The 14,590-nt window shown below is 60.7% G+C and overlaps 1 protein-coding gene across 4 annotated transcripts in view; it reads left to right on the top strand.

Annotated features, from left to right (window-relative positions):
• PIP5K1C (phosphatidylinositol-4-phosphate 5-kinase type 1 gamma) overlaps positions 1 to 12,850 on the top strand; it is a 45,368-nt gene extending 32,518 nt beyond the window's left edge. The window contains exons 9-19 of one of the 4 annotated variants that reach the window (XM_040241942.1): positions 115 to 198; positions 1,014 to 1,062; positions 3,064 to 3,148; positions 3,916 to 4,077; positions 4,823 to 4,961; positions 5,059 to 5,091; positions 6,239 to 6,343; positions 8,039 to 8,159; positions 9,483 to 9,560; positions 12,141 to 12,224; positions 12,503 to 12,850. In XM_040241942.1, the coding sequence (XP_040097876.1) occupies positions 115 to 198; positions 1,014 to 1,062; positions 3,064 to 3,148; positions 3,916 to 4,077; positions 4,823 to 4,961; positions 5,059 to 5,091; positions 6,239 to 6,343; positions 8,039 to 8,159; positions 9,483 to 9,560; positions 12,141 to 12,224; positions 12,503 to 12,505 (943 nt within the window). In that variant the 3' untranslated portion in view covers positions 12,506 to 12,850. The other 3 variants (XM_040241943.1, XM_040241944.1, XM_040241941.1) reach the window with 3 other exon arrangements.
• The last annotated feature ends 1,740 nt before the right edge of the window (positions 12,851 to 14,590 follow it).

Genomic DNA, 14,590 nt, shown 5'->3' with positions numbered 1-14,590 from the left:
AGCAGGTGCCCCTGGCTCGGGGCTGTAGGCTACCTTCAGCCTGTGCTCCTGACAGACAGGGCTCATCCCTGGGCTGGCTCCATGGGTGCTGACAGTCTTGACCCCTCTCCTCAGGATGGGGGGGATCCCTGCAGTGAATGGTCGAGGAGAGCGTTTGCTTCTGCACATTGGAATCATCGACATCCTGCAGTCCTACAGGTGGGTCCCTGCCCCCCATCCTGCCGGGGTGGGTGCATGCCCCTGGCCCGACTTCCCCACTCCCCAGTGAGAGCCTGATCAGGGACAGATCAGGACTGGCACAGGGCAGGGTAGAGAGTAGGGTGTCACTGGCTGACTGTGGGCCCTGCTGTGTGCCAAGACTGGGCTGCCTCATCTCCTGCTGGTGTCTCCCTCCCAGTGTGGAGCAGAGCAGGCAGCTTTCTGAGCAGTGGGTGAGGGTTTCCGTGGAGACCCGGGTGGGACAAGGTGGGCAGGACAGCCCAGGGCGGGCGGCCAGAGCCCATCCTAGGGCAGGGGTGTACGTCAAGGAGGATATCCTTCCCCCTGCATCCCAGAGGTGTCTGGGGGAGCTGCCTGGAGGCAGCAACGTGCTCCCCAGCCCAGGTGTGGTACAGGGACCTGGTTGGGGCACTGGGCACTCCCTCCAGCAGGGAGGAGGCCGGCGCACCCTGGGCCACGGGAGAGAGGAAGGGCGGGCTCCATCCCCCACGGAGGGCCACGCACCGCAGCCTCTCCACTTCCTCCTGCAGAGCAGGAGCGATCGCAGCAGCCAGCCAGTGGGGAGGGGTCAAGGGGGCCGGAAAGAGCAGGGTGGCCTCTGACTGGTACAGCAGGTGGCCTGGTTCCTCTCGATCAGGGCTCCACTGCCCCCTCGATGCCAAGAACATTCCCAGTCATGATGACCGCAAAGGTCCCTGGAGACCACCTGTGTCCCCTGAGATGAGCTCGCCTGGAAGAGACCTCCCCCGGACCTGGAGGTGTGGCTGATGTCCTGGGCGTTTTCTCCTCTGCAGGTTCATCAAGAAGCTGGAACATACCTGGAAGGCTCTCGTCCACGATGGGGTGAGCATCCTCCGCTTGTTCATTCTGTCCATCCATCCACAAACATCCTGACCATCACCCTGGGCCAGACCTGGGTGCTGAAGAGCTGAGGGACATGTCCACTTTTTTGGAGCCACGGTCACAGGCCAGGGGATCAGGTCCAAGACAAGACAGTGAGGCAGCCACGGGACCCCCCCAACCAGGGGCCCGAGCCATTTGTGAGGGTACAGGCTTAGCATACAGGCTTCCCGAAGGAGGGGACTAGGGGCCCCAAGTGAGTTAGAAGTGAGGACAGGCTGGGAAAGTCAGGGGCCAGTCAGGCAGAGAACAGTCTGGAAGTGTGTGATAGGGAGGGGATCTTGGGCCCCAGCTGCACCCAGGGGCAGCACTGTACAGCTCTGACCCCGCTGACCCTGCAGGTAGGGCCTGCTTACACAAATGGGCTCAGTTGTTCAAAAAAAGCTGGAAATTTGTGTCTTTCTGTGAGCACAGCCCACCCGTAAACCCTTGCAGTGAATTACTTCAAAGGGTAAAATACTGTGAGGACCAACTGCTGGGGTTAAACTGGCCCTAGTCCGGCTATGGACCCTCAGGCAGAGGCCTCTCCCCCTGTGCCCCCACAGGCCAGTTCTTGAGTGCTAAGGGCTGTCTGTGTGTGTGCAGTCTGCAAAACCCAAGGTCCCAACAACTTCCCCCACTACGCCTCAGAGTGTTTTGAGGGTCCGGGGGAGCTTTCAGAATGTTCCCCCCTGGATGGGGCCGGCAGGAAACCCTTCTGTGCAGTGAACCCACAGCAGAGGGGAAAGCAGATGGAGGGGTTGCAACCCTGTCAGATCAAGGTCAGCTCCAGAGGGGCCCAACCATCAAAGTAACCATCCAGGGGCTTTGCTAGCAGTTCAGTGGTTAAGACTCCAAGCTCCCATCATGGGGGGCGCAAGTTTGGTCCCTGGTTGGGGAACTAAGATCCCACTTGCCATGCATGCACCATGGCCAAAAAAGTAACCATCCAGGTGTGTGAACCCTGAGACTGATAGGGTGGCGCCACAGTGCTGGGGGCCAGCTTCTTCCTGTGTGTCCCTGTACACCCCAGGCGTTGCCCTTGGCACCTGGCCCAGATGGCATCCCCCATTTCAGCTCCAACCAGAGAGAGGGGCATCTTCCTCCCGGGGTGGAGAGACTCTTCTGCTGTCCTTGCTCACTCACCATCAACCAGCACAAGTCCCCAAGGCCATGTGACCACCTCAGGGCAGGCCGGGATGGGAAGCCCTGTGTCCAGATGCATTCTGTTATGTTACAGCCGGGGGAGGCTGCGAGGCAGTTTCTGAGGACGTTTCTGGTGGTCACACTGTATCTAGTAGGTGGGGACCAGGGATGCTGGCCCCACCCTAGGGCATAGGATGGACCCCCAGAGAACTACTGGCCTGCGATCAGCAGTGCTGGGGAGACAGTGCCGAAGCAAGTGAGCAGACTGGATCCAGGGACAGCCAGGGTGTGAGCCCAGGGCCCCTGCAGGGTGGCGCCCCTGAGCCCAGGGCCCCTGCAGGGTGGCGCCCCAACTGTGTGCCGGGCTGCCTGCCTCACAGGCACCCCAGCCCTGCGTCCTGACCTGCCCAGCAGCCTTGGGTCCACCCCGGGGCACCGAGGAGCAGTGCATGGCCAGGGCCTCCCCACCATGAGTGCAGGAGCCGGGTCTGCCTGCCCAGGACAAAGCCTTCCTTTGCAGCAGGGTTGGCTGCACTCTCCTTCCACCGCCACCACCGCACACACCCCTCGCACCCCCCCCCCCTTCTTGATTTTGATGTTTATTCAGTTACCTCTTTGAATAGCCATTTTATTCATGAGGGTCAACAATTAAACATAGGGACACCGTTACCACGAAACCATCTCCCTGTCTCTGCCACCACTACCAGTTCCTGGGGTCCCATCCCCACCAAGGTGACACAGCAGCCCTGACACGGGGACTCCTATGGGCCCCCCAGCCCTCATCCCCTGCCTGCCCTCAGGCCCCCCTTCCCTTCCCAGGACACAGTCTCCGTCCACCGGCCCAGCTTCTATGCCGAGCGCTTCTTCAAGTTCATGAGCAACACGGTTTTCCGGAAGAACTCCTGTGAGTGCCCGGGCCCTCTGGGTGGGGGTGCAGAGAGAGAAGGGTGGGAGGTCAAGAGCAGGGTAAACCCAGGGTCCTGGTCCTCCATTCACCAGCCCTAGGATGCAGTCAGGGACTTGGTCCAGGGAACAGGGCAGCTGGGTGGCCCCTCAGGGACATGGCATAGGGCAGGGGACCCCCAGCCTCTGGGACTGGATGGCTGTGTGAGGCAAACTGAGCTGTTACCGTATGTGGGACAGTGGTCACCAGAGGCGTGGGAGAGGCTGGTGACAGGCCTTGGTGGGGCCAGGGTGGTGTGGAAGGTGTGTCGGGGTTTTCCTGCCTCCTTTGACCCATTGTTGCAGATAGGGACTTGGGGGCCCCAAAGCCATGCAGCCTGGATGGGAACCAGGCCCTTGGCTTCGTTGTCTGAGAGCCGGGTAGGCTGAGGCCCCAAAGTGCTAAGTAAACATTGGCAGCTGCTGATCCTGCTGCTGTTTCCAGGCGGCTAGAGTGGGAGTTCTGGGTCCCTGGGATCCCATCTCTGCCAGTGGGCAGGACAGGCCACCTGGGCTCCTGCACCCCCACCCTGCCCCTGCAGGCAAGCCAGCTGGAACATAGGGCAGGCTTCCCCTACCGAGAGCAAGAGCAAAGGGTGTTGGCAGACAGGCTGGAGGTGGGGCAGTGGGGCAGGCTTTGGTACAGAGGAAGCTCTGGGGTGTGGGGCCCCTGTCTGGGTGCTGCTGCAGGGCTCAGGCTGCCCAGCACCAGCCGCCCTCCTTCTGCAGCCCTGAAGTCCTCACCATCCAAGAAGGGCCGTGGTGCCTTGCTGGCCGTCAAGCCCCTGGGGCCCACGGCCGCCTTCTCGGCCAGCCAGATCCCCAGCGAGCGGGAGGATGCACAGTACGACCTGCGGGGGGCCCGCAGCTACCCCACACTGGAGGACGAGGGTGAGCAGCTGGCTGGGAGACGAAGGGGCTGAGAAGGGAGGGCCCTCTGTGCTGAGAAAGGGAGGGCCCTGTGCTGGCCCCAACCTGGATGGGAGGGGCTGGGTCACGGTCACCCCCCTCAGCCCAAGATCTGCAGCTGAGAAGTGGGGAGCAGCTGGGACTGGGTCCTTGGAAGAGCCACAGTGAGAGCTGAGCACAGAATTCACCCCCCGGCCCCCTACCGTCAGGTGACAGGCTCCCATTATGTCAGAGATGCATGGAGACCTGGGGGGATGAAGTGCTTAATGGGCTCAGCCTGGTGTTCAGAAAGGTCCCTCCCATCTCCTGGGTCAGAGATTCCAGGCAGGGAGGGGCGGGCGTTGGGTGGGTGGGGGAGCTTCAAGGAAGGGAGACATTGCCTGTGCAAAGGCCCAAGGGGCAGGACGGGGCCTAGCCTGTGGGTGTCCAGGGAACAGCAAGAAATGTGTGTGGCTAGAGCCCAGCGAGGCAGAGGCCAGTGGAGCAGGACCCTGAGGGGAGTTTTTAATTGAGAGCAGGGGATAGGTACTGGAAGGCCTTAGGCCAGGGGGAAATTGGAGCATATTTCTCCTTCTGAAGCTGGCGGGGACAACAGTGTGAGGTGGTGGGTGAGAGAGAGGACATGGGTACTTGGGAGTGAGCCAAGTTGCAGGTAGAGCTCAGAGCCCTCCCAGGAGCAGCCCTGGGTGCCTGGCTTGCACAGGTGCCCACCTGCTCCTTCCCATAGGCCGGCCAGACCTCTTGCCCTGCACGCCACCGTCTTTTGAGGAGGCCACCACTGCCTCCATCGCCACGACCCTATCCTCCACGTCCCTCTCTATCCCAGAGCGGTCCCCCTCGGAGTCGTCGGAGCAGCCGAGGTACCGGTGAGTGGACCTGACCATGTCCCTGGGCCACGGGATGGGCGGGGTCATGGGGTGGGCAGGACGTTGATTTTTCTGCGTGTTTGCGGTCTCTCTGCAGGCGGCGCACACAGTCCTCGGGACAGGATGGCCGGTGAGATGAGACCCCAGCCCTCTCTCCCACACCCCCTGCCCCCAGCCCTCCTCTGCCTTCCCCACCAGAGCCCTTTCTCTCTGACCACACCATTCTGAGCAGAGATTCAAGTCAGGCTCTAGAAGCGCAGAGAATCTCAGGTCACTTGGAATCTGTTTTCCACCTCGGTACCCAGAGGACTCATCTCCCACACTTGCCTGTTGCTTCTTCTTTCTCCCTTTCTTGGTAGTATTTTTATTGTAAGAAATACAAAAGGAAAAACAGAAATGCCTGCCCCATGCCCTCTCCCCTCTCTGGGAGTAACCCGTGGACGGATTTTTTTGTCTCTTGCCAGAGACACTCATGAATATACAAAGAGACATGCATTCGGGCCTGTCTCGCCCTCTCATTTCAACCAGTGTGCCTCTGGGCGCCGGCCTGCCCTCTGCTCTGTCACCTGCTGGCAGCAGGCCACCTGTGTGAGCAGGTGAGGGAGGTGCTGGTCCTCTTCCTCTAATGGGCTGTGACTTGCCCTCCTGGGCATGTGGGTTGTTCCCAGTTGTCTGATCTTATAACAGGACTGGAGTGGAGAGGGGTTGTTTTCTGTAATTGGTTTTGGGGGAGGGCAGTAATTTCTGCCAGTTGGAAAGAAAATCATCTGCGTCACCCTCCGTCCAGCTACCTGCTCTGACGTCAGCCACCCGTTTGCTCTCCAGTATTGCCATCCAGGGAGGTGTGCCATCTGCACACCCGGTTGCTGGCATGTTCTGACCCACCTACATCAGGGATCTAGGCCTGGGACCCCAGAACCACCCCAGCCCCCTACTGCAGGCCCCAGGCAGGTGCTTAGCTGCCCCCAGGGGGTGGGAAGGATCCAGACCGCTATGCACTTATTATGTCCCAGCTGGTGCCAGAGGCACAGCCTAGGCCCAGGTGGATGGTCAGTCACTGGCCCCTTGCAGCCCCAGGTAGGCAGAATGGCCAGGGACCAAATGTGAGCTGGGCCAGCTCAGGGCCCTGGTCAGATGGCGCCCAGAGATAGCACCTCCTAGAGTTCCAGGCTTCTTCCCGGGACTGGAAACTGACTCCGGCCTGGAGCTCAGCAGGCGCTTCCAGGGTGGAAGGGGATGAGGAAGGAAACTGAGGCACGGCTTCCCTTTGCTTCCAGTCCCCAGGAGGAGACGCACACGGAGGAGGACCTGCAGCAGATCACAGTGCAGGTGGAGCCCGCGTGCAGCGTGGAGATCGTGGTCCCCAAGGAGGAGGATGCAGGGTGAGTGGTCCCCACGACCGATTGACTAGTTCTTGGTCTCAGGTTCTGCTCTGATCCCATTGGCCAAGTAGGGCCATGTAGCCAGCTGGCCGAAGGCGGACGGGGAAAAGTAGTACACGAGCTAGGGGTGGGACTGGGGCTTCCAGCTTGGGAAGGGAGCGCAGAAAGCTGGGGATAGTGTGGGTCTTTCACTCTGGGAAGGGTTTCCTCCTCCAGGACTCAGAGCCGCCCTGACATCTGAGGTCACTTTTCCTGCCCATTTCCTCTCTGCATCCTCTTAGCTTTGTCGGGGCTTGCACGACAGTAACCTAGGAGGTTTTCAAAAACCAAGTTTGGGCCGCTGTTGTGTTCTGTTTTTACCTCACTCATTGTAACTCACCAGTAATGTCTTCTTTCTAGCTGCTTCTGGATTGTGTTTCACTTGGTTTTTTTTCCAGTGTAGGTTGAGTGCTTAAGTTCCTTCTTTTCTTTAACAATGAGGCCCTTAAGGCTATGTGTTTTCCTCTGAGTGCTGCTATTGCCATGTGCCCTGGGTTTGACACGAAGCAGTTCTTTTATATTGGCTCAGGTACAAATGGCTAGTAATTTTCTTCTTTTTTTAAATTTCCTCTTTGAATTAAGATAGTGGCTTTCAACAACCTGAGGGTGATTCTGCCCTCAGGGGACAGTGGGCGATGTCTGGGGACATCTCTGGTGGTCATGACGCGGGGGTTTGCTGGCATCATGGTGGGGGCCAGGGAGGCTGCTCTGCACCCCACTGAGCCCAGGACTGCCCCCCACAGAGAATGACCTGCCCACTGTCAGCAGCGCTGAGGGCAAGACCCTCAGCATCTCAGGGGTGTCTCTCAAGTGTGGAAGATTTGTTGTTTACCTTTTTGGTACGTATTTCTAACTTTATTAGGTTTTGAGCTCCTCATCCGAGAAGTGAAATTTCTCACTAATTGCGTGGCCACCAGCCATGGCCTCCGGCACATTCCCCACCTTCACTCTGTGCCTCAGTTTCCTCATCTGTAACCCAGGACAGGGGCTTCTCTGGTGGCTCGGTGGTAAAGAATCCATCTGCCAATGTAGGAGACATGAGTTCGATTCCTGGGTCTGGAAGATGCCCTGGAGAAGGAAGTGGCCCCCCACTCCAGTATTCTTGCCTGGGAAATCCCATGTACAGAAGAACCTGTGGGCTACAGTCCATGGGATCCCAAGAGAGTCAGACACAACTGAGCAAATAAACAACAGCAACACAGGGCAGCAGGCCCTCAAACAGGCCTGGCACCTAGGAAGTGCTCCAGAGAGAGGAGCAAAAGGTTCTGGCCCCTCAGGGGTGGATATGTGTTCCCACTTTACAGGTGAGGAAACTGAGGCCCTGAGAAAGAATGTAGTCCTAATGGTTGCCCAGCGAATGAGTGGTGAGGCAGGGATTTGCCCACAGGCGTGCCCCTGAGTGAGTGGAGGGGGCCAGGCTGCCAGCTTGAAGCCGGACTCTTGGTTCCCTTGGCAGCAACAGTGCTTGGGGGTGTTTTGTTATGTGGGGGAACCAGAATGTGTCAGGCAGAACCCATCCCTGCCCTTGAACTTCCTGCATCTGTGGTCTCCATGATGAGGGATGGAGGGCGTGGGGAGGGTCCGGGCTGTGGTGTGGGGGAGATGCATGCTTTCCAGAGCTCCCCCAGGACTCCCATGTCCTGCCCGTGTCCCCAGGGAGGGGGCGTCCCCAGCCTGTGCCTCTGCCGCTGTCGAAGCGGAAACCGCCAGCCAGGCCTCCGAGCCCGCCAGTCAGGCCTCAGATGAGGAGGACACACCCGCCACGGACATCTACTTTGTAAGTCCCCCAGGGCTCCTTCCCGTCGCCGGACCCTCGACCATCCGCGCTCACCTGTGCTTACGTGTGTGTAGACGTGCCCTTACAAACCCACGTATGCTCAGGTCCACCCCCATTCACACACGGGCACACCACTCCCTCACACACTCCCACTGACTCGTCGCACACTCAAGGCACTCGTGCACAGCTGCAGGTGCACTCACTCAGGCACAGGCACGGGTGTGTGCTCACCTCTTCACACTCAGGTCCATGTGCCTGGCTCGCTCACTCTCGGTGATGTGGCAGCGCCCCGCCCCCACCACCGTCCCCAGCCTCGTGACCATGTCTGGCCCTGAGCCCAGCGGGGCCTGGGGAGGTGTTTGGAGTCCCAGAGTGCTCAGCCCCCTGGCCCGAGGGGAGGCCCAGGCTGACCGTGGGCTGGCATGACACACATCTTCTCTCTGATCTGGTGGTGGGTATGGCGGGCAGACTCCATGCTTAGGGAGGCCAGGGCACTGAGGCGAGGGGCAGGTGGGCTCCACGCTGCGAACCTCATGGGACGAGGACACACAGCTGCTCCTGGAAAAGGTGGGATCTGTCAGAGCAGGAGGGGGCCCTCCCCTGGGTACCTGAGACCTCCCTCCAGAGCTGGCCATCTCCCCCCGCTCACACCTCCCACAGGCAGGCAGGAACCTGGATGAAGTGGGTCCTGGGGGGCCTGGGAGCCCGCAAAGCCCAGTCCAGTGACTGCCCCACCCCTAACAGCGGGTCCTGAGCTGTCTCCTCAGGATTCCCCAATCTGGGATCAGATGGTCCTAATTACAACAGAGAGGGCCAAACCCCAGCCCTGCCTGCTATCCTCTTCTCAGACTCTCATTCTCACCTCTGATCCCCAACCCTGCCCTTGCCCAGCGCTGGGCCTCGGGGCTGTTTGGGTGAGCCTGGTCCCCCTGCTGACATTGCTGCTTCTTAACAGCCCCCAGCTCTCAGTCCCCACGCCAACGCTGCCTGGCCTGCAGGGCACCGAGCGAGCGCCCCCTGTGTCCCCCCACTCCCACCCCACCGGGCTGATCTTTCCCATTCTCTGGATCTGTGTGTGAGGCGGCCCCAGCGGCCATGTCCTGTCAGGAGTCGGGCCGTGAAACCTGGATCTGCAGCCAGGCCGGCACGCAGCAGAGAAGAAAGCCAGTGGGACGCCCACCCCCTCTTCCCGCTTGGCCGTCAGCTCACCTGCCCTGCCCAATGCCCTCCCCGCCTGCCCGCCCGCCAAACTCCTGTGGCCTCGTCCTATCACTTCATCCTGTCCTCTGTTTGCTTCCTCCCCCGCCCGCCCGGCCCGCCCAGTTCACCGATGGGAGGTACTGGATTTACTCTCCCCGGCATCGCCGACTGCGGGCCGTGACGCTGAGCTCCTCAGGGACTGTAAGTGACCACGGCAGGCCTCCAGGGAGCCAGGCCCCACCCCGCGCCCTGGGCAGCAGGGAGCCACAAGTCTTGGTCCCTCTTCCTCCAAGAGGGGACGTGGGGAAAACATCGCTACGGCTGAAGTCGGCCACGCTGGCCCGCGTGGGACGCTGGGCTGTGGGCGTCCTGTCGGGACGTGTACTCCCCGCTGAATTGGGCGTCATGGCACCTGCGGGCACACCGCTGGGGCTCCCAGGGACAGCCTGGCCTTGGCAGGGTCGGCATCTGACCCCCAGCCCCCAGACGCCCCTGCCCCTCGTCCCAGCACTCCTGGGTCAGGGACGTGTCACATGGACAGCTCCCACTTGTTCAAATCTTGCTGCCGACAGCACTCCCAGAGCATCTGTCCCCTGAAGGGGGTGACTTCCTCCCGGGTCAGCGGAAGGACCACAAAGCCAAGCTCATAATTACAAGAGAGAGGAGTTGGTGTCTCTGTACCTATTTCACAGATGGAGAAACAGACCTTGGCTCCCCAGGTAGCCCACGAGCATGTAGTGTAGACGAAATCTAGGTCCCAAACTTCAGGCGTATGTCTAATAAACACTTATCCGCCCGGCGTATCTGGGATGCTGTGGGGATATTGTGTGGCAGTGGCATTGTTAGTGCTCGTTATTGTCATCGTGAGCAGTAAACGGGGGGCCCAGAGAGGCCAGCTGACCTCCCAGAGGCACATAACACTCAACAGGCAGAACAGAGCAAAGATCTGAAGCAAGACTTTGTGTTCTCAAGGTGAGGCTTCTCAGAGGCCATACTCCAGCCCTGTCAGTGGTCCCTCTGAGTGTCGCTGGGTGTCGTGCACTGCCGAGCAAGCCTGAAAAGGGGAGATCCCCTCCACGCTTGGTCCAGCCGGGGACACTGCACCCCAGAGATGGTCCCAGAGCTGGGGACACATGGTGCCCAAGGGCCATGGGGAGGGGAGCCAGTGGCAAAGATCATCTGGAAGGGGTCAAGCGGGCTCTGAGATGTGCCTGGGGTGTGGGGAGGTGGTAGAGGAAGAGCTGTCTTTGCTGGGGGCACCACAGAATCAAATACTCGGGGCTGATGGGCGGAGGGAGGCAAAGGAGCGGCAGGAGGAAGGCTGGACCCCAAGGCCTGCTGTGCGGGGCAGGCATGCCCTGGACTCAACTTCTGTGGGTCACCCAGGGCCAGCTCATCACAGGATTCCTGGGGACCCCTGTGTCACCCACATTCTGAGCCCAGCACGGCCACCACCCCAGAGTCAGCACCTGCTGTGGCCACAGACAGGCCTGGACCTGCGCCTTGGGCTTCCAAGTGGCCAGACATGGGTTTTACGGCTCTGTGACCCCCTGACGGCAGGAGCAAGGCCTGCACTGGGGTCTCGCCCTGCTGTCCTGGCTCTGGGTGCCTGTGTGGGAAGCTGCCCACATGAGGACACAGCCTTGGGCCTTTTGGGTCCACGTGGGTACCATCATGGCCTGTGAGCTGTGGAGAAAGTCGGGTGGAGCAGGTGTATAGGTAGGGGCTGTGTGGGTACCTGGAACAGGTGGACCCCGAGGGGCAGGAGGGCAGAGGCTGGTTGCTGATGATCCTCCCAACCGGGCCAAGGAGGGTTGGGTCTGGGGGGCCATGGTGGGTTCAGGGGCCATAGGACAGCCAAGGGGGCTTGGCTAGAACAGGTGTGTGCTCTGGCTGGGGTGGAAGTAACAGGCTGTGGGATGTTGAAGGCCGGCATGCAGTGGGGGGAAAGAGGAAAGACAAGGTGGCTGGGGGAGCCCCAAGGGAGCTGCCAGGCCCAAGAGGGTTCTGGTGGTAAGAGCAGACCTAGAAAGGGCAAGGGGGGCTGGGGAAGTATACACCCTCCCCCTAGTTGAGCCCAGCCTGGGACCCCTGCCCAGACATGGCTGGAGAAAGATCAGCCTGCCCTTGCCAGGCCCAGGGGCCCCTTGGCCAATCCCCACTCTGCCTGTGCCCCTCCCCAGGAACTCATCCCTGTGCTCCAGGCATGGGGCAGAGAGGCCTCTGCTGCTTGCTCTCCGGGGGGCACCTGCCTCAGTCCCAGAGCAGGTCTGTGTGTACCAGGGCAGGAAGTGGGCTCCACCCTGTGCCCCTACCACCCAGGATCCCTGCCATGGGTCCCCAGGACACTGTTCCAGCTGGCAGTCCCCAGCGGTAGGCAGGCCTGAAGCTAGGGTACTGCCAGGCTAGGGCAGAGGTTAGGGGGCCGGGGTGGGCGGACAGCAGAGCAAACCGAGCCCCGCCCGCCTCCCCCTCCCGCTGTGCCAGCTCTGCCTTGACCCATGCGCCGCTTCCCGCAGCCCACCCTGCCCCCTGCCACGCTCTGGCCACTCAGCCCCAGAGGCCCGGCCCCCACCCCACCAGGCCCAAGGGCCGTCAAGGTTGGGGCAGGTCCTGTCAGGGAGAGGGCACGGGGGCTGAGCCGCCCACTTGTCCCGCGTTGGGGGTCCCCCTCTTTTATTTCTGTTTCTTCCTTCCTTCCTCCCTGTCGCCTCTCGCGCCTCCTCGCACCCTGCTCTTCTTCTGCGCCCCTCCTGCACGTGCCGCCCACCCGCCCTGCAGCCCACCGATGAGAGGAGCTGGGTGTACTCCCCGCTTCACTATAGCACGCAGGCCCAGCCTGCCTCCGACGGCGAGAGCGACACAGTAAGTGAGCCCATGGCTGGCCAGCCGGGCCCACTCGGGGCTCAGACCATGGCCTCAGCCCAGGAGGCCCTGAGGGCCTGACCCCCAGACACCCCTGGGACCGATGGGGAAACTGAGGTCTCCAGCGGGAGGGGCAGCTGGGCTCTGCCACGCCATGGCCTGTGTCCAGCCCTCAAGTCTCCCGGGGTCCCTGGCTCGTGTCATTAGCCATGGGAGGCTGGGCGGGTGGGGATTGGCCCTAGCCCACCATGAGCTCACCCTCCCCCTTGCCTCTGCAGTAATTCCTATGCAGACACTGACCCGGAGCCGAGTGCCCGCTGCTGCCCCGGCCGCTTCCTGGAGGCACTGCCTGCCTCGCTCAGCCCAGAGCTCGGGAGACGCCCGCCTGGCAGCCAGCCCTTGCCCTCGTCCTCCCCTGACGACACCGACACTCCTGGCTGCTGAGCGACCCCCATCTGGACGGCCTGCCCCGCCCTGGCTCCCCGACAACTACCTACGCCTGATACTGTGAACCCTCCTGCATTTCCGATCATGTATTTATTTTGGGTCCTTATTCTTTGCACAGACATGGTAGCACACATGTGTGTGTTTTTTTAGAAAAAGGAAAAGGCAAAAAAAAAAACAAACCCACAATGGAAAAGAAGAAATTCTATTTCACTGCACTTTTGGTTCATTGCTGTGCTTGCATGTTTTGCTGAGGGAATCTGCGCCCCAGCGGAATCCACTCTAGGTCTGGGCCGGGTGGACAGGCCCCTAGGACAGAAGGGCCACTGCGTTCCCCAGGGTGCCTCTGGAGGCTGCACACTGCACCTGCCAAGCACTGTTGGCTCAGGTTTTTGGGCTGAGAGAGCTGGACACCATCCTTGAGGGCAGCACAGTGGTGGCTGGGATGGCTTTTCACCAGTGGCCCTGCCATCTCTCAGCATCTGTCTCCTCTACCTGCCTCCCTTGTGACCGCGAGCAGGAATCCCCAGGCGTGATGAGAACCTCCATGTGGACACTTAGCTGCCCTGACTCAGTAGAGCTCAGGGCTGTGGGCTTCTCTCTTCTCTGGAAGACGGGCCGAGGCAGGAGGAGGCAGCCAGGCACTGAGGTCCTGGGACTTCCGAAGGTCTGTGTCCTGAAGGGGAGCCCCCACGGGCAGGCCACCAGGGCTAGAAGAACAGACCCCCTCCTGTAAAAGGACTGAGGTAGGCATCCTCTCTCTTTTAAATGATGGAGACACCTGTGCCGATTGAAGGATAGAAGAAATTCTTGGTGAAAAACAATTTTTTTTGGATGGTCCCACTTCTGGGCCCAGAGCCCCACAGGGCGACTGCCAGGGGCCCCGCTGCGTCCATAGGCGGCTGCTGGAGCTGACAGCTTTGCAGGGTCTCCTGCCTGCCTCCAGAGAGGGACACATCAGGGATTGTTCACCTGGCCCACCCAGCCCTGCGTGGGAGGAGCTGTGAGCCAGTGTGGAGTGGAAGCTGCACTTTGCGGAAGAACTCCCACCTTTGCCTCCCTGGTGGAGCCTGAGATGGCTGGAGAACCCGCCAAGCCAGGATCTGATTTGCAAGTTCATTGCAAGCTGTGTACACTGCTGTCTTTTCCTACGAGGGCCCCTCATCACCTCCCCTGGCACAGCCTGCTTTGTGCACCTGGACGGAGCCTCTTGGCGGGCTGCACCCCTCCTCGGGCTGTGCCCTGGGGGCTCTCCGCTCATAGGGCCACCAAGGATGCTGCAGCACAAGGCTTGGGGAAAAGGACCCATCAGGAAAGTCCTGCAGGTGTTCTGCTCCCCTCCTACCGGCAACGGGGCGTCCAGACCCTGGAGCATCCTCACCTGGACTTCCACCAAGGCACCGTCCACAGTGCCCCATGCGCACAAGTCCCCAGTCGGTGCCTGCCCTGTCCCGCCTGGAGGAGGTGGGCTAAATGGGCAGAGGTCTGAAGATGACTTAACAGCCACTGTTACGTTGCCCCAATGCCGACATCAGAACCCCTGCCCAGGCCCCCAAGGCTGACTGCAGAGATGCGGTGCATCCTGTGGGGACGACCAGCAGGCCCCACGTCCAGGGCGTCCTTGGCCACCTGGAGCCGGGGAGCAGGGCCCCGGGGCTTTTCTGAGTGAATCATAGACAGATGCTCACTTGGAGAAATTTGCAAACCTCCTGGACATCATGATGTTTTCATTCCCATGCTAAGTCATGAGTACCCCTTCAGAGTCCCCTTTGTGTTGGTTGCATTTTTTTGTCCCTTTTTCAGAGAACTGTCACATGGATGCAAGGTGGTCCTCAGATTAGGCTGCCGGGAAGCGTGTGCTTATGGTCAGGGTGAGAGGGTGGGAAGCCAAGACCTTATTTATAACATGCAGCGAACTCACG

Source organism: Oryx dammah, unplaced genomic scaffold (genome assembly GCF_014754425.2).
Source record: "Oryx dammah isolate SB20612 unplaced genomic scaffold, SCBI_Odam_1.1 HiC_scaffold_5, whole genome shotgun sequence".
Taxonomy (NCBI): Eukaryota; Metazoa; Chordata; class Mammalia; order Artiodactyla; family Bovidae; genus Oryx; species Oryx dammah.
The sequence above is the reverse complement of the archived record's forward strand: the minus strand, read 5'-3'. Positions and strand labels throughout refer to the sequence as shown.